Here is a 26,401-nt window from a genome sequence, read left to right as displayed (position 1 = left end):
GATTTTAATAGGGTATTTACATGTCAAGATGTTTGCAGGATTTCAGAAACTGTTATTATAAATAGATGTCACTGAACAAATGAGGTATATATTAAAACAGCACAGGGCTTTTATATACATATTCCTAATTTACCTGAATCATCTTGGTGTGCAGACCTTGGCCCATCTCAGTCCCACCATGTGTGAGCAACACTGAACCATCCGTGTAAACATGTACCAATGCACCAGCCTATCACCAAAATTAGAGAAATGAATGGTTAAGATCTATTTATTATTATTATTATTTATTAATTTTTATTATTATTTATTTTTATTTATTTATTTATTTGTCAAGCATATAAAAGATAACAGGTAAAAGTATAAACATAATTTGAATATATGAAAAGAGTAAGAGTAAAAAAGGAATATTAGGACAGGGACGGTAGGCAGGCTGGTGCACTTATGCATGCCCCTTACAGACCTCTTAGGAATGGGGTGAGGTCAACAGTAGACAGTTTAAAGTTAAAGTTTTGGGGGTTTGGGGAAGAAACCACAGAGTCAGGTAGTGCATTCCAGGCATTGACCACTCTGTTATTGAAGTCATATTTTCTGCAATCAAGTTTGGAGCAGTTCACTTTAAGTTTGTATCTACTGTGTGCTCGTGTATTGTTGTGATTGAAGCTGAAGTAGTCATTGACAGGTAGGACATTGTGGCAGATAAAACACTTAGGTCAGACCAAAGTCGGCGTGGTTCTAAGTTGTCTAAGACCAAAATTTGAAGTCTGGTGGCACAAGGTATTTTATTGTGGGTAGAGGAATGGAGGACTCTTCTCGTAAAATATCTCTGGACTCTTTCAATTGTATTTATGACTGATATGCAGTGCAGGTTCCAGACAGAAGAGCTGTATTTGAGAATTGGTCTAGCAAATGTTTTGTATGCTCTAGTTAGTAGTATAATATTACCAGAGAAGAATCTATGCAAGATTAGGTTAACAACTCTTAATGCCTTTTTGGCAATGTTGTTACAGTGGGATTTGGCACTTAGATCTTTAGAAATGAGTCTCTAGGATGCATTTTTAACTATAATCTTCCGTCTTTCATATGCTTTCATTAGGAATCGATCTAACTGATACCAAATTACTAATATTAGAAGCTCCATGGAATTTAATCATATGTAGCACATCCAATATTCAACTCTAGCTTCATCCAGACTATATAAACATATGTAGAAGAAGCATAGATACAAAAAGGTATAGAATCATATTTTACTTATAGTGCATCAGAGCTGAAACCTATGTGAAATTTAATCTATAGGTGAAGGCTTCCTCGTTGCACTCATGAATAACCAGTCACCTCATTATTGAACTCTGACTACAATGTATAGCGAGATGGGACTATATAAATATGGATGATCCCCCTGTTTTCAGAATTTATTAATGCAGCCGTGTAACTGAGTCTTCGGCCGCCCTTCGGAGAAAGGTGGCATATAAATTGAACTAAATAAATAAATAAACTGACAGAAGTTGTTTCATATTCAACTGAAGCTAAAGAAAATATTTTTTATACAAATCAAGATGCCATTAGTTTATGAATTATGAGAAGGCAAAGTGAGCCGGTCCCTTTAGCTACTACTTATAGAAGCAGAAGGTTGGGCAGGGAACAGCAGCGTGGTATTGGCAAACAGAAATGTGAATATCATGCCTCTAGTCTGCTGCTGTCAGGTATGATGGAGCATGCTGTCTTTACATTAGTGCTGGTGTAGTGCCATCTGGGGCAGGTAGCAGTATCTTTTGCTTCAAACAGAAAACTAAACGTTTTGGTCCAGCACTTTGGAAAATGAGATCATAAAGATAGTTGCTGCCCTCAGCTGACATCCAGTCATTTTGAAGTTCAGATAGAATCTGTCCTAATATAACTGTATAAATTTGGTGCAATCTCTATAAAAAAAACTATTTCCAAAGTTTGCAAACACATGAAGCATGGGAATTCTATTTTTATATGAAGAAGGCCACCAGCGTCCCATAGGCTGTCTGAGTAAAAATATAGAATGTTTGCCAACCTGATTCAGAAAAGGAACGGTGAAGCTGATCCCAAACTTGGTAGGAATAATGGCTATGCCCCTTTTCTTCCAGCGATTCTGCCTGGGAAAACAGGAGAGTTTCAAAATGGCATGCCTTCCCAAATGCATTCTTCCTAAATAAGGCATTATTTTCCAAAGCTGTGTGCAAAACAAATCTAGCATCCAGTCAGCAAATTTTATAAATAAGAAACATGGTTACTGATGGCAGCCTTGTAGTACTGAATATAATGTTCAAAAGGATTTATCTAAAGTTTAAACCTGATAGAATACAAATCTAAATATATACATTTATACCGCATTTATACCACAGTTTTTTTCCCCTCTTTTTTCCTTTGCATTTGACCTTGATACCACCATACTGGGTCTTATCATGGGAGGAGATGAATTAGCATATAGGGAAGAAGTCCAGAAGTTATCCACATGGTGCTCAGTAAACAACTTGCACCTAAACACCAGCAAGAAAAAGGAGATGGTGCTAGACTTCCAGAAGCAGAGAGAGGAACCTGCCCCACTTTACATAAGGGGGGCTATGTAGAGACGGTCTTCTTTTTCAAATTCCTGGGAGTTCACCTTAGCCAAGATCTCACCTGGAAAAAAGACACACTCCAGGTGGTCAGGAAGGCTCACCTGGAGACTCCACTTCCTTAGGGTCTTGCGGAAAAATCAGGTGGAACAACACAGGGCCTGGTGGCTCAGCAGACTAAAAGCATTGTGATTAACACCAGCTGTCTGAAATTACTGTAAATTCGAATCTCACCAGGCTCAAGATTGACTCAGCCTTCCATCCTTTCTAAGGTAGGTAAAATGAGGACCCAGTTTGTGGGGGCAATAAGCTGACTTTGTATAAATATAAAAAAGTATGAAGGCTATTGCGTAACTCATTGTAAGCCGCCCTGAGTCTCTGGAGAAGGGCGACATATAAATCAAATTTTAAAAAAAACAACTGATGACTTCCTTTTACCGATCTACAATAGAAAGTGTCCTCATATATTGTGTGATGGTATGGTATACCGGCCAGACAGCCGCAGACAGAAAGGCATTACAGAGGGAGATGAGCACAGCACAAAAAATCACGGGCTGCCCCCTGACCTCATTGGACGAAATCATTAGGACACGCTGCCTTAGCAGAGTGAGGAAAATCCTCAGGGATGATTCATATCCTGGTCAGCACTTCTTTACTCTCCTAAAAATCAGTCAGGAGATATAGAAGCATAGCCAGCCAAACGAATAGGCTGGAAAATTGCTTTTAATCCGTGGGCTGTCAGACTTCTGAATGCAACATAACACCATAATCAGGTTTAATATGATAAACTTGCAGGGCCAGCGCAACGTGCAACATGTTCATACCGGTGTAATATAGTATAATGTTATATACATATATGTATATGGGAATGTGTGTTAGTTATCACTTATTTGGGTTTAGGGATTTTCTTTTCTTTTATTTGAGTTTATTTTGAGTTATTGAGATGTATTCTGTGTTTCGGGGTGCTGCACCAAGGGAGGCTCATTCAATCTCATTGTACACATGTTGTGCATTGACAATAAAGGTTTGGTTTGATTTGATTTGATTTATTTTTCTTTTTATCTTTGAAATTTTGAAAGCTTTTGTCAGCATTTCATAGGGAACTGGAGTAATAAACCAATGCAGCATATCTCATTTGATCTATGATATTTTATTTTAAGCCCACAGTAGGTGTGATTCACTAATGATCAAACTCATAAAAGCTAGCTGCTTGAGGGAGAGAATAATTTGTACTGTATTTAGTTCCAAATACAGGACACAATTCAAGGAGATCCAGTACTACAATACAAGAAATTTTCTACAGTATTTGTACATTGCTTTCTTAGTGCCAGTTTTCTGGCCTTTTGCATCCTCCCTCTCCAGTCACCAGCTACTGGTCATAAGAATCCATATGAATCCAGCTTTCTCCTTCAAACAATAAAAATGATTGAAAAAGCTGTTTTCTCTATGAATCACATTAACAGCTACTGCAGTCTGTTTATAGCAGTTAATGAAAAGAGTGTCCTTGTGGTAAAATATACCAAGATTTTTTTTTTTTGAATGGCTCAATCCAATGCAATGTGATAATGCAGTATATTCTGCTCCTCCACATTTTTGTTCCAAATGTATTTTTATCTTTTTTGAATGTCATATTTTTCTGTCATATGTATGTGTGTGTGTGTGAATAAAATCTGGAAAAAATACCTTAACGTGCTGTGAAATGGGTATTTGTGTTTATCTAGTTATATACATGCATGCATAAAACATAGGAATAGCCCAAATTGTCTTATTAATTAGACTTACAGTGATTGTGGCATTGTTTCAGAAACAGAGTAGTAACATAAAACATACAGTACTGAAATTACAACTTTGGCAGAGGTCCATACATTTTTCTGCCAAATCCATTCATTTCAATTAGTGGAGAATTTATTTCAGACAACTGGGTATAATGTTGCTACATGGCAACCTTCAGAATGAAAATAATCCATATGAGATAATTTCAACTTTCAGTAAAATCAGAAATTGTAAAAAATAAGATACTCACTGGTTGAACTTCTCAATGTTTGTTCTTCTGGCATGATACTTCGATTTTGCAAGGCACTCTTCCCAACATCTTTTCACAGTGAACCCCTCAAGCTTTTGATCGAAATGAGTTAAATCTCCTTCATTATACAGATTGATTTTTCGTACCTTTTCAGAAAAAAGAGAAATGGACAGACTTCAGTTCTGAAATAACTGGGATCTTTTAAACAAACAAGCAGAGCTTTAGCAACATCTTGAACTCTAATCTGAAACTAATCCTTGTCTTGAGCAAAACACGTTCATCACTCCATCAATATTCAGTAGAATAAAGGAATGGGACACAATTGCCATGATGCCTAATAAGATTTTTACATCCAGCTAATGAAACAATCCAATTATTAGCATCAGTGATGAAATCAGGTTCAGCAGAACTACATGAAGAATGTATGCATTGAAAGGCAGGTGAAAATAATGCTAACCAAGTTATAACAGACAGGAAATAAGGAGATGGTGTCCACAGAATGCCTGAGATCTAGTCTCAGTTCAAGAACACTGCAAAGAGCTGGAGGTTTGGAATTCAAAAAGGGGAGAATCAAGGAGAGAGGTGGCACTAGCCTTTCACCAGACTGGCAATTTCCAAAAAGGAATGCTGGCAATATTGACAAGGGGGGAAGGGTATCTAATTTGCTCCTTTTCCTTCAGGCCAAAATAAAGTACCAACTCCAAGAAAGAAATTATGGCCCACTGCTTTCACATAAAAGGAACTGTGAAAGTTCTGATAAGTACAAGTGATTAGGAGAGTATTATAATTTGCTTTCTGCAAAATATCTTGGTGAGCACATACCTCTTCTGCTGGCAGCCCACACTTCAAGGCTATCTCACTTATCCAGCACTCAGCAACCATCATTCCCTGGGGACCCCCAAATCCACGGAAGGCTGTGTTGGAGGCCAGATTCGTTTTACAGACAATACCGATACCTCTGATATTTGGGATGTTGTAGCAATTGTCCATGTGAAGCACAGCTCTGTCCATAACCTTGGGGAATCAATTTAAACAAATAAATAAATTATGTGAGGGGAAGGTTTGTTTGTTCATTTTGTTTGCTGTTATTCCTGCATCAATAGTTACAAACTGAATATTTTCCGCATACTGTACATAAAATGGCAGAAAATGTATGGTATTATGCATGCAAAAAAGAGCATCAAAGTTTAAATCAAACTTATTATTTCATCAGAACTTTATTGGTGAGCCTTTATTAATCTCAAGTACTCTCTTCACTTTTGAAACTCAAGCTCTTTTTGAGGTTTGCATCACAAGCAGCCTAGCCTAGATTCCCAAAATCTATGTGGATTCCTGATATCACTGACTGCTGGAAGCCTAACATACCTGAATAATATTCAGCTTTTCTTGATAGGTTGCATCAGACCCAATTTAGAGATCAAGTCTTCTCAACATATGATTTTCTCATTAGTGTCATTTTGCCCTTGTCTGCATTATATAATTATCATTGTTGCTGTTCTTATCTAAGCTATCCTTGCTATTTCCCTATTTTCTACCAGAAAACTAGAATTCCATCGAATTGAAAAAGCTTATTCATTCCTACAATCCCTGAAGTTGGTTCAAATGAATCAGAGTAGACAGTGATTTCCACTTACCCCATGAGAAAGATCAATAGAATTTCCTCCATTGCTGTAATATGACACATCTAGGCTGGTAATCCTTCCATTTTTCTTAAAGCCAACCTGGGAAAAGCAGAAAATAACTATTTTGTAGAATTCAATTATTCCAGTTACAGATATTCTAATATTCATTTAACTTAGCCATTTGGTTTTGAAAGAGAGGTTTTCATGGAAGCTACTATTAGAGGACTATTTTTACACAAAAAAGACAAATTTCTAGCTAACTGTCTAATGATTAAGGCACAAGGCTAGAGATTCAGATACCACGAGTTCTAGTTCTGCCTTAGGTGTGAAAGCCTTTCTCTCAGCCCAACCCGCCTCACAGAGTTATTGTGTAGGAAAAATGGGAGGAGCATACTAGATATGAATTTTTCTATAAAAATAAAAAAGAGGATAAAAATCAATCAATAAAATAAATAAATATATTTAGAATGATATATATATATTCATTCTTCTTATATTATATTATTTGCTCCAGAATGTGGATTGAACAGTGCACAGTTTCACTCATCACAAGTATTTCGCTCATCGCAGGTGTAATCTTTTTAATACTCATATTAATGTTTATTTACCTTATACTGTGCCCAATATGGATGTCTTCCACCAGAAATCAACATATCTTCATCTCGATCAAGCATGCATCGTACTGGGCAACCAGTCCTGTAGAATTAGGCTGAGAGTGAACCTACTGCAAAGGTGTCACGGTAACAATTTATATCAGAAAATAACACAGGAGGCTCTTTTCTAAGTGGTTTCATTTTTGAATAAATCTTTTCTATTCTGACATTCCCTTAGCCACAGAGCACACATAGATCCTCCCAAAGCTACTACAAGTCCCACCCATATTTTCTAAAAGCAAGTTAAGTTTAAAAAAAAAAAACAGAGAAAGAGAGTTCTAAAGATGTATGAAATCATCATATAATTGAAAGGACCAGGAATGGGGGGGGGGAAATAAAGCCTTTGCCAGAGCTGTTATTGAAAAGGATGTTCTTTTATATTTATGAATCTAATTCTAAAAGGCACGGAACAGTATAATATAATATAAATCTACAAATTGGCAATGAAAGTAAGTCTCTCCAGCATGATGTTGAAGGTGGCAGCCATTTCCAAATTATAGTAGAATTTTGCATTTCTATGTGCAAACAGAGGAGAGCAATAACCCTGGAAAAGGACAAGTAGTGGTTCTGGGCCACAAACAAATCTATTTTCTTGATTCTCCATATAAAACCAAAACTGTAACTTCACATTACTACCTCAGTAACCATGCTGAGGGGCCATTCATTAGAACTTACTTAGCAGCAGCTACTGCAACAACTGTAGACAAGATCATGCTTCTAGATTCTTTCCCTCCAAATCCTCCTCCCATTCTCTTCACGCGAACCAGAATTCGATTAGCGGGAACGCCTAAAGCGTTAGCAACAAATTCCTAAAATAATAATTTAAAATAATTCAACCATGTATTAGCCTACATTGAAATCGTTCTTTCTGTAAAGAGAAAGAGAGAAACTAAGCTAAATAATTCCATTCCTGGCATATAAGTAGCCTACACACATTCACAAACAGGGAGAATTATTGAATTCAGTGAGATTTATTATCAATAAGCATGCATTGATTTATGTTTCCTGAAGTCAGATTTTTCAGTTTAGTTTGCGTATGAGAAAGTACTTTATATGCATAGATGCAGATATATGCAAATACATATACAAGGTGGTCACATTCAGATTATAAAGTACCCAGGATTGGTTTTAGTGGCAGCAGTCAATCTTTGTTTGATAAAATAGAAATGTGAAGGACTATTCAAGACGTTTGTTTGTGTTTAGAATCTTTTTTTCTGTCTAATCTTTTTTTGGAATGTGTTAAATCATTTTCCTTTCAAGTAAAGACAAAATTGACTTCATACTACAGCAATTTACTAATTTACCGTATAATTCCATAAGTAAGTTTAGCAACTTATGAAAGTTCTATAGCTGAGTAAATGAGGAATATCAGGGAATACCAGAAACTCAAACTGAATTTCTTGGTTCTCAGATGCCATAGATCGTCTGCATGTCCTTAGCAATGTGCTTTGCCTTGTGTATTGCTGAGCTAATCTGGCTTGACTGTTGTCATATTTCAAGAATGCAATTTCTGCAAATGTACAAAACCCACATTGGTTTTTTTAATGTGTGAAGCATCATTCTTATTCCATACCAATGGTGGAAGGATGCCTTCTCTTAAAGTTTCAGCAAAGCAAAGCACCGCTTCAACATCATGCATAGCATTATGACATAAACTATTTGTACACAAACTGGGCAGAAATAACAGATTATTAAAACAAGACTAACTAGACAAGGGAAGAAAAGCTTACGATGAACCAGAATAGCACGGACAGGAATGGAGAATGTAACAATTTCCTTCCTTATTGCATGCTAGAGGAAAATCTCTCCTCAACTCTTAATGAGCATCCCTATTCAAATAATAATAACAATAACAATAATAAATCATGTTATTCTTGGTGGCAAAACTGATTGCCTTCTCCAAAAGCTATCAAGATCAAAGCTATCAAGAGACTGGCTGACCTGTGTCTTTGCTAAGTTTTGGGTGGAGACAAAGAGTTCCATTTCTCCATCTTCTCCTTTTGGCACAGCAATTGTGCAGTGAGTCTCCAGATAAAAATGTTCCTGGCCACCAATGTGCATCTCCCCTAGGCAGGATGGAAAGAAAGGATTTCCAAATCAAATAATATATTAAATTCAAAATACTGGTAGTGCTTTCTGGGGTGATGTGAGAATTTATACAATAATGACTCTGATTCAAGATGGAGTTCAGAGTCCAACCACTGATCTTCACTGCTTGAGTTCTTAGACTCCAATCGCTCGGAAGGAAAACCTAGGCCTCTCCTGTGTCCATCAAGATTTAATAATCTTTATGGCAGTTTATGCATAATTATGGCAGTTTGCCTCCCATTTGCTCCTCTTAACAAAGGAAAAGAACATTTTTCTCCCTTGTCTTACTCCCTTTACCCCATTAGTTACTTTGGGTACAGACTCCAGGAAATATAGTTTGTTCAAGATTTCATCCTCACCCTACCCAGATTCCACCACACCCAATCATGCTGTTAGTTACAAAAAAGGATTCTTGTGTGGTCTTAGCCCCTGAGCACTTGATATGTATCAAATAAACTTTCTATTTTTACTCCAATATGGACAGACAGTTTGGGGAAGCTGGAAAAAACCAATGACAAAACAAGAGAAGCTTGAAAAGTTTGTCCATTTCTTACCCCAATATCAATGCAAATGTGTTATTCATCCAGCCAATGCTTTAAAAGAAACCTTTGTTATACAAATCAAAAAGAAACAAAAAGAAATGAGGAAGCTTACCTTCCACAATATGATCAGCCTCTTCAAATCCTTTCTGGATATTTCCTTTTTCAATCTTCCTATCAGTCTTAAAGAAAGATTCTTTCTCAATGGCTTCCTATGCAAATTATAGGAGAATCAATTAAATACACATATATTTACATGTACATGTGTGCTCACACATACATACATTCATACACACATAAAACAACCAGCTCTGTTTTGTGTAGCTTAGCCAAGTTAAACCAATGTTAATACTGTTAGGTAATCTGCATCATATTTTGAATGAAAGGTACAACTAAAGACAGAGTTTCTGCACCTTATGTAGAAAAAAAACCATTGGCAGATAGTACCTATCATTATCTATTTCATTAGAATTCCCTATTCTCTACTATGCTCTAGCTTCAACAACTTTCTTTCCAGTTGTCCTGGGCTGAAAAACCTGAAATCTGAGGTCCTGATGGTCCTCAGAACCTGAGGTCTTGAGGTCCTCAGAACAATTTCAGAAACAGTCTGTCCAGGGAGATGGATAGCAGTGAGTAGAAAGTAGAAAAGGAGGATATCAAATAGATAGAGATTAGGTATCACTAATTTCTTCCTTTATACAGCCAATGATAGCAATAGCACTTAGACTTATATACAGCTTCATAGTGCTTTACAACCCTCTCTAAGTGGTTTACAGAGTCAGCATATTGCCCCCAACAATCTGGGTCCTCATTTTAGCAACCTCAGAAGAATAGAAGGCTGAGTCAACCTTGAGCCAGTGAGGACTGAACCCCTGGTAGTCATCCGAATTAGCCAGCAATACAGCATTCTAACCACTGCGCCACCATGGCTCTTGATGATGATTACCCCTAAGTGAATACAACTCGAAATGGAAAAATATTTCCTCAGCCCTAATTACAAACTTCAAACATTTACACTATAAAAGTAAAAATAAGTGTCTGCATGACCATTTCTTAGTTAGAATAGAATAGAATTTTTTATTGGCCAAGTGTGATTGGACACACAAGGAATTTGTCTTGGTGCATATGCTCTCAGTGTACATAAAAGAAAAGTTGGGACTAATTTGCAAAAGAAAAAGGGGTTTTGCATGCACCAAGTCTGTTGCCCATTGCCCTGATTCATAAAAACAATGATCATAACAAATAGGTGTAGAAACAAGTATAGACTATTTTCACGTATCCATCTCAGAACCACAGCAACAGAAACCAGAGAAATGACTCTCAAATCCATCTCTCTTTAAAAAATAAAGAAAGAACTATGTTTACTCAGTCAGAACTCTGAAATCAATGTCACTTTCTTGCACTGTCTCACCTGGATAGTGATAATTGGTGTAAACTCTTCATATGTGATCTTCACTGCTTTAGCAGCTCTTCGGGAATGTTCCTGTGTATCTGCCAATACTGCACCAATAATGTGCCCAACACATGTCACCTATTGGGGGGCGGGAGAGACTTTAGTTTATTCAGCAACTTTGGAAATTTTAGCTGATTTACTGTCAGTAATACTTTAATTTGGATATATTTATTTTTGAACCCCAACTTTACATAAAGAGGACAAACATTCTAAATATAGACATACTGGTGGACAACAACTAGTCTGGGCACAAATGGATTTTCAAAATTTTCAATTACGTTTGTGAGCAGAGTAATTGAACAGGCAATTTCTCCAATTTTCCCTGGAGGAAGAAAACTCTTCCTATACTTTTGAAAGGTGTTTTTTCAAGAGGCAACTGGAATTTCTGTTTTTTCTTTGAAGAAGTTTTGCTTCTCTTCTAAGAAGCTTCTTTAGCTCTGACTGGATGGTGAGGAATGGAAGGATTTATATTCCATTGCATTCTTTTAGAGAGTCATCGAGGCTCCCAGACAACCATGATCTGGATGACTGAGAATCTCCATGGACATCTTCCTATACTTTTTCAGGGGCAAACCTCCCCTTTAGAAGTAGTGATGTCTCTAGTACTCTAATATAATATTTTTCCTTGGTATTTCATTGAACTGTGGGTAGTCAAGGACATCTGAGTACTGGGAAAGAGAAAATTGTACAGTGAAACACAGGATATTCCCACACATACTTTGCCACCTTGCAACTAAATCAGAGCAAGAATATCACATTCTTCTGTTCTGGAAGAGTTTTAAAAGCAAATTCTTTCTCATGAAACCAACTGAGAAATGATAGAGAACAGACAATTGTATGTGATTATATTTGATCCCAGTGAATTCAGTGAGAACTATGTTCAGTTGGTGTTGTTATAAGGTATTCCTCCCCATACAGATTAAGCTGCATTTGTTAGCAAATCTATGAGATGCCCTCTCCTATATACCGGTACCAACTTCTTAAAAGGGCATTTTAAGGGGTTCATATGTATGAGGGAGGACATCTCATAATTTTGTATGTCATTCCACATGGTATACACATTTGATTATGTATCGGAACACATACAGATACAATTTTCATAGGGAATGGTGATACTTCTGTCAGTTGTCACCCTAACACATAACTCACCAGTTCAAACCAAAGTGCAGAGTATAAAATGTATAGAACACATCTGGGAATGAACCAAGGGGGAATGATAATTGAGCTATAATGCAAGTGACTTGATTGCTCCATTTTAATGTCTTTGAGATTAATAGAACAATTTGTAGATGAGAAGCGATAGTTACGTACAATGTCTTTTGCAAAGATGGTTTCATCATTACAAATCCCAGAAATGTCACTCCCTGGAACATCCTGATCAGAGACAAAGCACACAAAGCCGGGTACATTCTGAGCCTCAGTGGTATCAATGGAACTGAAAGAAAAGAGTAGCACAGTAGGATTATTCCCATGAGATTTAGGTGTATGTCTACAAATACAATTTTTGACTGCATTAATTTCTAAAACAAAAAAAATCTAAAATCATATTTACTGGATGACTGAAAGGAGGTGGACTATAGCCTTTCCTGGGGGCCTTTATAATGTAAGAGCCACCGAAGATCACATCCCCCTCAAAATAATTGTGGCATGTACCATTTAATAAATAACGGTGTATGTCATGGAAACAGGACTTACGTAATTTTAGCATGGGCTTTGGTGCTGGTAACCAGTGTTAGGTAAAGTTCATTTGTGTAAGAAGGGATGTCATCACAGTAGACTGCCTCTCCGCTCGCCTGCTTGGCAGCTGACAAATGCATTAGGGGTCGTCCCACCGTATCATCAATGGATTGCTCATTAGGCACTTCCTATGATAAAAGCAAAGACAGGTGTACTTTCACTGCTGATTAAATCCTGGCATCAATACCCTACAAACATTGCCTCATTCAAAAAGTTAAAATTCTACTAGCAACAATGAAGCAATTGGGGGGACAGCATTTAGCATTTCAAATGCAGGACAATTCCTTCTACCTGAAAGGAAAAGGTCCTATTAGGACAGACATCTCCTGTAATTAATTAATTTAAGGACAACAACAGAGAGCAAAAAACAGAATAAGGGCTAGCTCAAGGTAAGATCTAATGCCCAGGCAAGTACAGTTCCTAGAACTGAGAAGAGAGGCAATACAACAAATGAAAAACACAACTGGTTTTTGCTCTTACTTACTTGGAAAAACTGGACGTTGCTAACAGGATCCTTGTTAAATAATTCAGTGGCACTAGCATGTGTGCAAGGGACCAAATCACTGAAATTATTCTGCAAAAATATAGGAAAAATCTGATTTTAATTTTTAATTTCTCTTATGCAAAGGTAAATGTATTTTTAATACATCTCTTAATGTGCACAAGAACATTACAATCAAAATGTAAAAAGTTACCAATAGCCATATAGAACTTGCATACAGACAACTATATTAAACTCCTGAACCCTTATCCCATCAAGAAGACAGAAGAACTCACATTGCCATTTAATTTTATGCTTCGTTTCTGAAGCACTGTGAGGTAGAACTTAAAGAAAAAGCTGAGCACGAGAGTTCGACGGAAATCCACCATGCCACCAGGGGCCGAAGGGGAAAGATTCATCTCCTCAGCCAGCAAATGGCAAGCTTCCTGCAGGAGATCTTCTTTCCACTCTCTATTAAAAATGAATCATATGAACCATTAACACAAAATCATTTTATTTGTCTATTCAGTAAAAACATTAAGCCAGGGATTCCCATTCGGCTGCCTTGTAGTTACTGTATTTTGGGAGTTCATCTTCCAGAATGACCCTTTTCTGGCCCCACAGCATGGGTGCCCATAGGATATGGTCAGAAATATAGGATATGATATAAATATAGGATATGGTCAGAAATATAAATATAGGATATGGTCAGAAATATAGGATATGGTCAGAAATATAGGATATGGTCAGAGATATTTCACGAGAAGAGTCCTCCACTCCTCTGCTCGCAACAAAATACCTTATGCCACCAGACTTGAAATTCTGGGCTTAGAAAACTTAGAACTATGCCACCTTCAGTATGACCTAAGCATAGCTCATAAAATTAACTGCTACAATGCCCTACCTGTCAATTACTACTTCAGCTTCAACCACAACAATACACGAGTACACAATAAATACAAACTTAAGGTAAACCGCACCAAACTCGATTACAGAAAATATGACTTCAGCAACAGAGTGGTCAATGCTTGGAATGCACTACCTGACTTTGTGGTTTCATCCCAAAACCCCTAAAATTTTAACCTAAGACTGTCCACTGTTGACTTCACCCCATTCCTAAGAGGTCTGTAAGGGGCTTACATAAGAGCACCAGCGTGCCTACTGTCCCTATCCTAATGTTTCTTCTATTTGTATCTATTTTATGTATCCAATCCATGCTTATACTTATTACCAAATACGTTCTTGACAAATAAAATAAATAAATAAATAATCATATATGCCCCCCAGGTTCCTTAAAACTGAAATGATAACATCATAAACTTTGATCTTCCAATTAAGAGTGTTACAAAATTCTGCTCCTGATATGTGAGTCTCACTCATTTACCTCCCAATCAGCTCCTGACAGGTTTTTACAGCCATGACTGTTGTGGGAGCCATTCCCCCATAACTCAGCTTAATCTCTTCTAATCGATTGGTTCCCTCTTGAAATCGAACTCTCATTCCACAGGTCACAATGGCAATGTCATCCTCCCGTCTTGAAGCTTGTTTGAAGGCAGAGAAATATTCATCCTAAGAGAAGAAAAGGAAGTTCTATGGACTTTTTCACATTGATCTCAGTGGGGGAAGTGTGGAGTAAAGTCGGTTCATTCATAGCAATGGTACTAAAATATGAACAGTAGCTTTTATGAAATAATTTCTAGATGAAGGACGAATGAGTTCTGGGAAAATATAACAGAATTCCAGACAAACTATGAAAGAATTTCTGTTGCTATGTTCTGAATAAAACTTAACATTGAGAAATTCACTTTCATCTCTGAGAATAGCAAGGCAGGATTATGCTTATAAATAAGTGTTAATTATTATGCTGGAACTAACATCTATTACCTGCAAAGTGTTTCTGTACCATGTCTATGTCCAGGATCTTGGTTTGTTGGTATGTTTGTTTCTTTACATAAGGGCAGCAGATATTGTTTTGTCGGGTGCTTTCTTGTTTTGAATCTCTAAGAATCTCAGTTAACATGCTAATAACCATGAAATAGAGGGTTATTTCTCTATTTCCTTCCAGTCAAGATGCACCAGTCCCCTTTGCAAACACTCATGATTCATTAATCTTTCTAGAAAATGTCAAGTTGAACACTCAAAACAGACCTAGCATGTTGCTTTACCACTGGTCCACTTATCACCGTATTCTTCATACTGTCCGTGGGTCTCCCTTAATGTGCTCTGACCCTAAGCTAAATGTGCACAACAGCGTTACAATTTCTCCAACAAATTTGATCCTAACCATCTGCACATTGTTGTTGTTGTTGTTGTTGTTGTTATTATTATTATTATTTTTATTATTATTATTATTATTATTATTATTTATTAAATTTATATCCTGCCCTTCTCCCTGAAGGGACTCAGGGCGGTGAACAGCCGAGAATTAAAATAACATACAATATAAAAGTTAAAATAATTAAAAATAAATTAAATTAAACATCAATTCATTTCTGTTTTAAAATTTTGCCTAGCTAAATAAATAAAAGCTACAACTATCATGAATGCCAACTTCTGAAATTGGAAAGGATGGAAACAGCTTTTTGGCTTACAATTTGTATGGCTTTTATGCAATTCTCACAAGTTAGAGAAAACGATGCAGAGTTCTTAGGTGCTCATACCCAGATGCCCTTCTATAAATGACAGCACTACTTGCGAGGATGTAGAAAAACCTGCGGATTTTCACAGGGCAGCTTCAAAAGAGATAATTGAAAAAGATCCTGTAATTAGAACTTGGATGTCTTAATGCACAGCAGAGGGTGCTCTGGCTGCATGGTGCGCCACTGGTATCAAGCCACATGCAGCTGGGCAAGAAGAAGGTAGCAAGAGCTACACAAATTTCAGCAGGCCATCTTTAATGTCTGTGGTAAGTGCTGAATCTTGAAATTTCTCAGCTTCAGTTCTGTAAGTTAATTATTTAATTGATTATGGCAGAATCTTTTTTTTTAACAATTTTAGTTTTGTGGCTTATAATTATAGTATTTTTCTAATTATTGTTTAAGGTGTTATATAGACCTCGTTCTATTGTATTTTTTTTTTGTCATTGCTGTTAATGTTGCTCTGAAGTTGGAAGGGGATATTTAACAAAACTAAGTTAATAATAGGAACATTTTGAAGGGGAAAAACCGCTTTACTGATGTAGAAACAGAAATTGTTGGAAAGAAAAATAGTTAAAGATTCTTTTTTGTTTTTAAAAAATATTTAATAAAAATGTATTTTAAAAAATGAAAGAAACAGAACAGAATGTGTGCAGAATTGATCCAGATCGGAACAAGATTAACCTCCTCCTTTCCATTCTTCATTTCATGTATATCAGCCAAATAAATGCTTTTCCTGTAACTCAGAGGAGGCAAACATAATTGATGTCACAATTCAGATGGATTTTTTTTTCATGGATCTCCCACACTGCAAATCATGAGATTCTTAGAATTCCAAAGTCGAGAAAATCTCATCTTTCTTTCTAGTGTAATCTTAACCAATATAATAAGAACATAGTTGCCCCAAAATGCAATTGTATCAAGACTGAAAATATGCTGTTACTATAACCACTAAACCCAGAAATAAGCTCAGAGAAGAAAGGAAAGAAGAAAAATAAGCACAGTCCTGAAAAATAACAAGGACGCCCTCAGTCCATTAAGTAATTAACCATTAATCATCATACTTGAGTCCATAAATATCTAGAATCCACAGATGTAGATGAGTCAATTCCTTCACATTACCCAGAAATAATTGAAACCAACCCACATCAAAGACTGGTCTAATATAATGTAAGTTAGAATTTGAACCACCATTCTTCTCGTGGAAAATCACAAAATCATCCAGAAGGAATTAATGGCAAACTTTTTGTATGAGGGGTTCTTGATGTTCTCTCAGCTTGGTTGTTTTCTTGCAGACATTTCATTATCCAAACTAGGTGTTTATTTGTTTGCTTGTTTGTATGTTTAGTTATTTTCCTTGTTTCTCACTCTTGTTATTTTTTACAAAACTCAACATGGAAAACATATCCAACACACTTTCCTCCTCCTATTGCCCCTACAACAACAACCCTGTGATGAGGGTTGGACTGTGAGAGAGTGGCTGACCCAAGGTCATCCAGCTGACTTTCGTGGCTAAAGTGGGACTAGAACTCACAGTCTCCTAATTTCTAGCATGGTAACTTAACCACTAGACGAAACTGGTTTCTCATGTAATGTATTGTTCACTTCTTGATTGTTAGTGTGATGTTTATTTTGGTGTTGATCTATGTACATCTGGGTGTTGATTGCTGGCGGGGAGGTGCTTTGGTTTTATTTTCCCTTTTGGGTTTGTTGATTGTCTCTTTTGCACAGTATGTAGATGTTGTTTGATAGCAAGCTAGAAACGTAAGTTAGCAAAAAAACAACAACCCATTCATACTAATCAAGCCAAACAACCTAATAGTAAACAGCCCAACCAAAAAAACCACCAAGACTATTCCTACTAACACTGACAGGGCAATCCACTAGAATATAAATTTAGAGCAAACCCCACTCCCTACTAGCAGTGATGATTTATTGAGTTTGCATAATGAAACGTCTGCGTGAAAACAACCAAGCTCAGAGATCACCAAGAAACCCTCATTTCAACCCTGAGCTACAAATATTCTTCTTTATTGAGACATTTTGTCTCTTCCATGACCAAACTAAATTTTCTACATTTTATCTAAGAAGAACTTTATGCTAGAATTAACTCCTTCTTGTTTGCTTAGGCCAGTGATGGCTAACCTTTTTGCTGTCACGTGCCAAAACTGGGGGGAGCGTGGGGGGTGGGTCATGCACATGCATGCCCACATCCATAATTCAATGCCCCCCACACCCCACACCCCCACGCATGCGCATGTGACCCCGTCCACTCTCCCTCAACTTTTGGCATGTGATGGTATGGTGGGCCCGGTAGGCTCATTTTCTGCCCTCCCCAGGCTCCAGAGGCTTTCTAGGAGTCTGGGGAGGGTGAAAACGGCCTTCCCTCCCCCCACCGGGAGGCCAGAAATGGCCCATTTCCTGACTTCCGGTGGGACCGAAAGCCCGAAAATCAATTGGTTGGCACGCGCATGTGCACTGGAGCTGAGCTAGCGCAATGCTCATGTGCCCACAGATATGGCTCCACATGCCAACTGTGGCACATGTGCCATAGGTTCGCCATCGCGGGCTTAGGCAGTACACACACAAAGCTACAATGCAGGATGGCTATGTTGGTCATGTGGTTTCCTTTTTGTAGCTCTCCCCAGCCATAGCAAAACATGCTAAGAAATTGTAGCTTCCTTTCCCACTCCGTCTTCTTAACTTTTATTTATTTTTTTCTTCTAGCATACTCATTCCTAAATTCAACATCTATGCAGGAAATATATTTAAAGATTTTATATTTTATCACCTTACTCTTAGTTAAAATTTTATACAAAATGAAATAAGTATAAATCAATGGGAGGGACCTTTTGGCTAAAAATTTCTATGAAAAGACTATCAACTACCTGATACTGTAGCTAGTTTGTGCAACACAAGGAGAATTAATTTAGTCCACAATAACTGATTCTCTTTGTGAAGGAAAAATCTAACCCTTTTTGTATAGATTAAGCAGATAATTTTTTTGGTTTAAGGAGTCTGCATGCACAAATAAGTTTGCATCAGGGGTGAAATGCTCCCAGTTCGGACTGGATCACCTGATCCAGTCGCGATGGCGGCGGGTGGTTCAGAGAACTGGTAGCAAAAATCCCTGCGCTCCCTCCCCCCTATGCCCAGCTGAGATGTGCGATCATCAGAGGTTGTTTTTTTACTTTTAAAAGCATTTTTTCTACAACCTCTTCGGAAGAAAAAATGCTTTTAAAAGTAAAAAAAAAAGCCTCTGATGATCGCATGGCTCAGCTGGGATTGTCAGAGGCTTCTAAAAGCATTTTTTTCTGCAACCTCTTAAGGTTGTAGAAAAAATGCTTTTAAAAGTTTAAAAAAAAGTTGGTCACGCCCACCCCGTCACATTACCCACCCACCCCACACCAAGCCACGCCCACACAACCGGTAGTAATAAATTTTAGATTTCACCCCTGGTTTGCATGATTCATTACACCAATTCTCCGCGAGCTGCACTGGCTCCCTATTGGTCTCCGGTCACAATTCAAGGTGTTGGTTATTACCTTTAAAGTCCTACATGGATTAGGGCCAGGTTAACTTCGAGACCGCCTTCTACCGCATAACTCCCAGAGATCGGTAAGATCCCACAGAATTGGTCTCCTCCGGGTCCCATCAACTAAACAATGCCAGCTGGTGGGCCCGCAGGGGAGGGCTTTCTCTGTGGCTGCCTCAGCTCTCTGGAACCAGTTACCTCCTGAGGTCCAGACCATCCCCACCCTATTGGTCTTCCGAAAAGCTGTGAAGACCTGGCTTTTCCAGCAGGCCTGGGGCTGTTGATCTTGCTCTTGTGATCTGGTGAGATCTGGCCATGAATAGCGTGAATGAGTTTTTAATGTTTTTAATGTTTTTAATTTTTAAATGTTTTTTATAATGATTTTTTAAAATGTATTGTGAGCCGCCCTGAATCTTTGGAGAGGGGTGGCATATAAATTGAATTAATTAAATTAAATTAAATTAAATTAAATTAAATTAAATTAAATTAAATTAAATTAAATTAATTCAATAAGTGATTTGTATGAATAGAACAAGATCAACATTTTACCCCTTAAAAGGACAATGAAGCCCAGTATAATTTAATAATTTATATAATTTTGTCTAGGATATTTTTTGATCTTATGAATTTACCTCTATTTTTATTTCAATTTTTAGGTGGTAGCAAAAAAAACTATATAGGAATAATGTAGTAGCTAAGTAGCTAAGCATGAGAAGCAGCAAAAGTTTTTGTATGGCACTAAGGTCATGCCCAAGATGGAAATCTTTTTAAACTCAATGCGTTTTAAACTCTAGTTTGTAAGATTTCAGGAACCATCGTTTACTTTTATTCACATATGGGCAGCCATAGGAACTAGATACTTTTCAGCAGAAGAGAGATATGGGGGAGGGAGAGGGAGAGGGGGAGGGAGAGGGGGAGGGAGAGAGATGATTGCTGTATCCAAACTACTGGTACTTTCTATGTTTCAGAAGAATCATAACGTACTTAAAGTGGCTTTGAACATTGCATCTGCATTATTGATTAATATGGCCATGTGAACTTACAGAACAACAGGTCTTTTACTCCAACCCCTTTCTCAAACAGAAGACTCAATACCATTCCAGACAAATGGTTGAATAAATTCTTCTTTAAAATCCCCAGTGATGGAGCACACACAACTTCTATAGATAAGCCATTCCACCAATATTTTCACTGACTTGGTTGTCCCCCTCTACTTTGTGATAGCCCCTTAAATATTGAAGACTACTATCATGTCATGACTAGACATTCCCAGTTCTTGCAATCATTCTTCATATATTTTAGCCTCCAGTCCCTTAATCATCTTTGTTGCTCTTCTCTGCACTTTTTCTATGGTCTCCACATCTTTTTTTCTATTGTGGTGATCAAAACTGGATGCAATATTACAAACTGACCTCACCAGAGCAATATAAATCAGCACCGGCACCTCACATGATCTTGATACTATCCCTCTGTTGATGCAGTCCAGGATTCCATTGGCTTTCTTTGGCAGCTACAGCAGACTGCTGGATAATATTGGTTGTCCACTCCTAGATCCCTTTCATATTACTATTGAACAAGGTACCACCTATTCTATATCTATGTATTTAGTTTTTCTTGCCTAAGTGCAAAACCTTATTTTTCTCACCACTGAATTGCATTTTGTTGGATAGGGCCCAGTGTTCCAGTCTGTCAGAATTCTTCTACATCTTGAGCCTATTTTCTAAAGTGTTACATATGCCTTATAAAACTACATGGCCTTTTTTTCTATGATAATAAATATTCAGATCACCTCACCTCCCTACTGAAGGGAATCTCAACTGAAAGCAGTATTTCTTGAGGCTTCAGTATAGTTTTTCTATACCCAGTAAAGAAGTTTTCATCCATCCTTATTGTCCTGCTGCCCTCTGCAAGAAAACAAGATATAGCACACAGAGGATGAGTTGGGTAAGCAGGTGGGTTGTTGATTCAACTTGGCAACTATTTATTGTTGGGATGGTAGCTAGTCTTTTAATTCCACAAGGAAAGATTGTGACATACATTAGTATTACTATACTAATGAAATAATATATCCTAGCTATCTGTTCCAGCCTGGTGCTCCCTAGACATCTATACCTTCATATATGTATTTTCAGGGGTAAGCTTCAAAAATTTTAGCAAGGTGTTCTCTGCCCAGTTGCGGGGTGGGCGTGGCCAGGGTGGGCGTGGCCTAGTCAGCCTCCTGCAACACAGTGGGGGGTGTTTTTGCACTCCCTGGGCTCCGGAGGCTTTCCTCAAGCCTCCAGGAGGGCGAAAATGGCCTCCCCAGGCTTCAGAGGCCTGAACTTCCAGTAGGCCCATTTTTCATCCTTCCCAAGCATCCGCGCGTGCCCTGCACTTATCTGCATTCAAAACGGGCCATGTGGGGACTCCTGGGAGGGGTGGGCCGGGTGGGACCAGCCAGGAGTGGGGTTTGGGGGTTTTCTGAACTGCACAGAATCTTAGCTTGGATGTTTATCTATGTCCTCAGGCTCACCTGAGTAGTGCAAATGGTTCCTATAGACTGCAATTTTTTGGAAATCCATTTGGAATGATTTCCCAAAAATTGCAAAAAATAAAAAATAAATAGATAAACTTCCAAGTGCCTCAATGACTCTTTAAAAGGATGCAAATGAACAGCTGTCTGCAAGGAATATAAATCCTTCCATTCCCCACCATCTAGTCAGAGCTGAAGAAGCTTCTTGGATGAGAACCAAAACTTCTTCAAAGAAAAAACAAGAAAGTCCAGTTGCCTCCTAAAAAAGCACCTTTGGAACAACCATGACCTAGATGACTGAGAACCTCCATAGACTATTAAAACCAAACCAAAGTTAAATAATCCATGTTGAAACTATCTAAGCATGTGGGGTTATGGGGAATAGTCAGCATTAGCTTTTAGAAAGCAAAAGAAAGAATAACCAAAGAAAGTACTCTTAACATTCTTTAGTGTGGCTCTTAAAAATAACAGGCCTACTTTCCCTGACTTGCCCCAGAAAATAAAATGAGGCATGGAAACTGTTCCATTCACACCCATAACAGAATTTGTATCGGCAGCCAGGGAAATTGAGAGACTGCTTACCATTTGACATCAAAGTCAGTTTGCTCCCACTTGCCATCAACACTGGATTTAGGTCAGATATTGGACTTGCAGTCATTATATTTCCACCAATAGCCTGAAAGAAAATGTAGCACAGACATATCTTAGAAATTAGGTCAACAGACATCGTTAAAATCACTCATCAAAGTAAGTGAGGAAAATCCTGAATATTTTAACTTTACACTATTAAAATTAAAATGGGATTTTCTTGTCCTCAAATAGAACAAGAATAGGTTAAGGAAGCAATATGGCTCAAGTTAATACTGTGCATGCTTTCACAATGTGCTAAATGTTTTTTTCATGAAATTAACAACTGGTGGATTTAAACGATTTACATTTTGATTCATTATTCTAAATTGTACTTGAGTGAGTGAATATAAAGACATTTAGATAAATTATTTAATTTCACTGTTTCTGTAAAACTTCTGGGCATTTAACATGTCCTAGCAAAGAAAATATATAGTCAAATCTGATTTGTCAGTTTAAAAACTATTACTCATTTTCACTCTAAAATATATCTCTCTGGCCTGAAGGTTGGTATAAATTAAAAGATATGCTTCTCCTAAGCTGACATTTTCTCTGAAGATTTGTTCAAACTAAGCCATGCATAAAACGATTCATTGATCAGTTTGAATTTACCAAATAATGAGAAATTATTGCTTTGTAGGCTTGTTCTCTTTATGCATGGTACAGGAATTATTCTATTAGGAACAAAAATATCCGATTTCTAGTCTACATTTAGCCACAGAAATTCACAGGATGGCTTGGATCCAGCTATTAATTCTCAGACTTCTTGGCATAAAATTGGAAGAGGAAGTTGAAATATTTTTGCAACAAACCATGCTTACAGGATCATTTTCCACCGAACTCCCTGAGATCAGGGGTGGGTTCTAAAAATTTTTACTACCGGTTCTGTGGGCGTGGCTTATTTTGTGGGCATGGCTTGATGGTCATGTGACAATTATTTAGGATTTAGCAGAGGTACTGGTCTACCAGGCTTTTAACTGCTTGCAGAGCTGTACCAGTCTACCCATATATTTTTGCAGGCACTGGTCTACTCATGTATTTTTGCAGGCACTGGTCTACCCATTTATTTTTGCAGGCACCGGTCTACTCATTTGTTTTTGGAGGCACCAGTCTACCACCAAACTGCCTTTTACCACTGATCACCTGTAGGGCGGCCCTTTGAAGCCCCGTGGCAAGAGTTTAAACAGTTTTTCCTTATAGCCCATCAGCTGGGACTCAGCAGGCAGCAATAGATTGGGGATGGGGCCAAATAAAAGGTAACAATAATGTGGGGGGTGGGGGGCAGAACTGGTTTGGTGACGTCATATTGTCACCGCTACTGGCTCGGTGGAACCGGGCCGAACCAGGAGGAACCTCCACTGCCTGAGATCATGCATTGTGGGTCACCATGAACCTTGTGGGGGGAACCAGAAGGAACATTAGCATGTCTAGTAACTTATGCATATAGGTATTCTGACTGTGAAAACTATCTAGGCCAGTATTTCTCAATCTTGCCAACCTCAACTCCACAACTTAAAATTGTCAAGATTAAAAAACACTTACATTCAGAAGCAGATGAAATTGTGTAACCTTAAAATTAAAGTCAGTAGATTAGCCTGACCACCAGTATTATGGGGAAGTATTGTGTGAAGGATAATAAAATAAATTGGGATATAAAAGTGCAAAGGGAGATACATTTTAAAGGAACTGTAAGATTCTCAGTCATCCAAGTAATGGTTGTACCAAAGGTGCTTTTTCAGGAGAAAACTGAAAAGTCCAGTTTTCTCCTGAAAAAGCACCTTTGGGATTTTAAAGGAACAGTACATCCTACCTGCCTTTCTTGCCTCCTTCCTTTATCAGAAACTATTTGGAAGCACTTACTGCAACATTGCGGATCTGAGGTCCTGCAAACCATCTCAGTTGTTCTAGGACAGCTTGGAAGACCTCTACTTGGTGAGAAGGAAAATGGGCCACTGCTTTCCTGAGTTCCTCTTCCACACAGCTCAGGCTGCAGGAGGCACCAAATCTGATTCCTGTAAAACCAGAAACAAGAGTGATTTGACCAAATGAACCTTCACCAAGATAAAGGTATTACTCTCAGGAACTGAACTGAAGAATTTTTTTTATTTATTTATTAAATTTATATAATAAATTTTTATTTATTTATTTATTTATTTATTTATTTATTTATTTATTAGTCATATTTCTATGCCGCCCACTCTCCGAGGACTCTGGGTGGCTTACACCAAAGACAGTATACTAAATAGCATATTGCCCCCTAACAATCTGGGTCCTCATTTTACCCACCTCAGAAGGATGGCAGGCTGAGTCAACCTTGAGCCAGTGAGATTTGATCCACTGATCTGCTGAACTAGCAGTCAGCTGAAATAGCTACAGTACTGCACTCTAACCACTGTGCCACCTCGGCTCTTAGATCTTTACTCTCCTCCCTTAAAATAAACTATGGTTTATTTTTAAAAATCAAGAAAGGTTTTATTTCCTGCATATCTTAGAAGGATATATACTTGACTTAGCAAGGAAGGAGTCATGGTAGATGGGGCTATATCACATATGTGGGGACAGCTGGTTTTTGGGATAGAATTTGGGAAATTCTTTTAAGACTGTAACATGCTTATTTTCCAATGTACATTACAGATTTGATGTATTTCTCCCCTGAAAACAGGAAAAATTGGGGTACTGGTTTTCAGCGATTATACTAGCAAACCTGGAAGCAACTCTGAAAAGCGGGGGAGTAGAGATTACAGGTTGACCCCTTTCAGGAGAAGTTAGAGGTCTAAAATTACTGCTGTTTAAAAGGTTGCAAGCGTTCTCAGCATGCTAAGATGTTCATTTTCCAGCAGTTACCAGTTTATAGATGCTACATACCAATTCTACCATTACAAGAAAGTGAGTAAACCTGTGGTTATGCAGCAAATCATCCTTTTTAAAAAGTTTTATTACATTTGTAATAAGTGAGTATATATGTTTTATTAGTGCAATGGAAATATATGCTCCCTTTTGTAAAGAAATCATTTGGAGTATGATATGTGCACATGTATGTAAATCTTCAATCTGCTCTTGGATAGCTTGTCCCAAACAGGCACACTGTAATTTGTATTAGAATTGTAGCTCCTGGAATTCCCTGCCAATCTGATTGGAAAATATTGCTCTAAGGCACTTTTCTCAACCTTGATAGCTTGAAGATGGGTGAACTTCAACTCCCAGAATCCCCCAGCCAGCACTGCTGGCTGGGAGATTCTGGGAGTTGAAGTCCACCCATCTTCAAGTTACCAAGGTTGAGAAACACTGCTCTAAGGCATCTGGTTTGCCTCAATGTGGTCTTGGGTTCTACTTGCTGTATCTGATTTGGCCATATGCTGTACTTGCAATTTTCTCAGAAGGTCCTTGATAGAGTGCCATTCCCTGCCCATCCAGGCTTCTGTTGCTTGTTGAATAGTACAATTCTTAGTACCTCCTTGGCATTTTTCGATAGTTTACTCCACCAGCCAATCTTACTTTTTCAGAAGACAAACATGTTCAGAAATTGTGGCTGGCAGAAGTGTCAAGGGAGCTCTGGATTTGGTTAGAACCTTCCCCAGGAGTGCAATCAGAATACCAGGAACAGAGAGGGGCTATAAGTGCAAGGGGAGAAAAGCTCCCACCCAACTTTTTTTTTTTAATCATGGTTTGTAAACATTTCCTTGTGCATTTCAAGTACCTCTTGCCAATCCCTTAAGGCAACAGGCAGACTACTTACCCTCTTCTGTGTGCTGAACAGAGTTCATTTCTGGGATCCAAGTTGGGGCTATAATCACAGGGTACAGCATGTTCTTTAATCTCATTTCAATACCTGAAGAAAACAAAATCCAGGGAGTCAGTGCAGACGTGGCAGCCCACTAGAAATAGTAAAACTGACAATGAAGCAACAAAGCTC

General features: G+C 37.9%; 1 protein-coding gene across 1 annotated transcript in view; it reads right to left on the bottom strand.

Annotated features, from left to right (window-relative positions):
* Positions 1–26,401, bottom strand: part of XDH (xanthine dehydrogenase) — a 67,724-nt gene that overhangs the window by 20,510 nt on the left and 20,813 nt on the right. Inside the window, exons 11-29 of the mRNA XM_070932428.1 lie at positions 26,225–26,317; positions 24,349–24,500; positions 22,444–22,537; positions 21,144–21,253; positions 14,563–14,747; positions 13,475–13,649; positions 13,182–13,271; positions 12,656–12,825; positions 12,272–12,395; positions 10,919–11,038; positions 9,623–9,719; positions 8,822–8,946; positions 7,556–7,689; positions 6,836–6,923; positions 6,240–6,326; positions 5,428–5,619; positions 4,606–4,751; positions 2,039–2,120; positions 134–229 (exon numbers count right to left, since the gene is read on the bottom strand). Of these exons, the coding sequence (XP_070788529.1) occupies positions 134–229; positions 2,039–2,120; positions 4,606–4,751; positions 5,428–5,619; positions 6,240–6,326; positions 6,836–6,923; positions 7,556–7,689; positions 8,822–8,946; positions 9,623–9,719; positions 10,919–11,038; positions 12,272–12,395; positions 12,656–12,825; positions 13,182–13,271; positions 13,475–13,649; positions 14,563–14,747; positions 21,144–21,253; positions 22,444–22,537; positions 24,349–24,500; positions 26,225–26,317 (2,360 nt within the window). The remainder of the gene's footprint in view (positions 1–133; positions 230–2,038; positions 2,121–4,605; positions 4,752–5,427; positions 5,620–6,239; positions 6,327–6,835; positions 6,924–7,555; positions 7,690–8,821; positions 8,947–9,622; positions 9,720–10,918; positions 11,039–12,271; positions 12,396–12,655; positions 12,826–13,181; positions 13,272–13,474; positions 13,650–14,562; positions 14,748–21,143; positions 21,254–22,443; positions 22,538–24,348; positions 24,501–26,224; positions 26,318–26,401) is intronic.

Source organism: Pituophis catenifer, unplaced genomic scaffold, assembly GCF_029215685.1.
Source record: "Pituophis catenifer annectens isolate HBS135680 unplaced genomic scaffold, rPitCat1.0.hap2 SCAF_1, whole genome shotgun sequence".
Taxonomy (NCBI): domain Eukaryota; kingdom Metazoa; phylum Chordata; class Lepidosauria; order Squamata; family Colubridae; genus Pituophis; species Pituophis catenifer.
The sequence above is the reverse complement of the archived record's forward strand: the minus strand, read 5'-3'. Positions and strand labels throughout refer to the sequence as shown.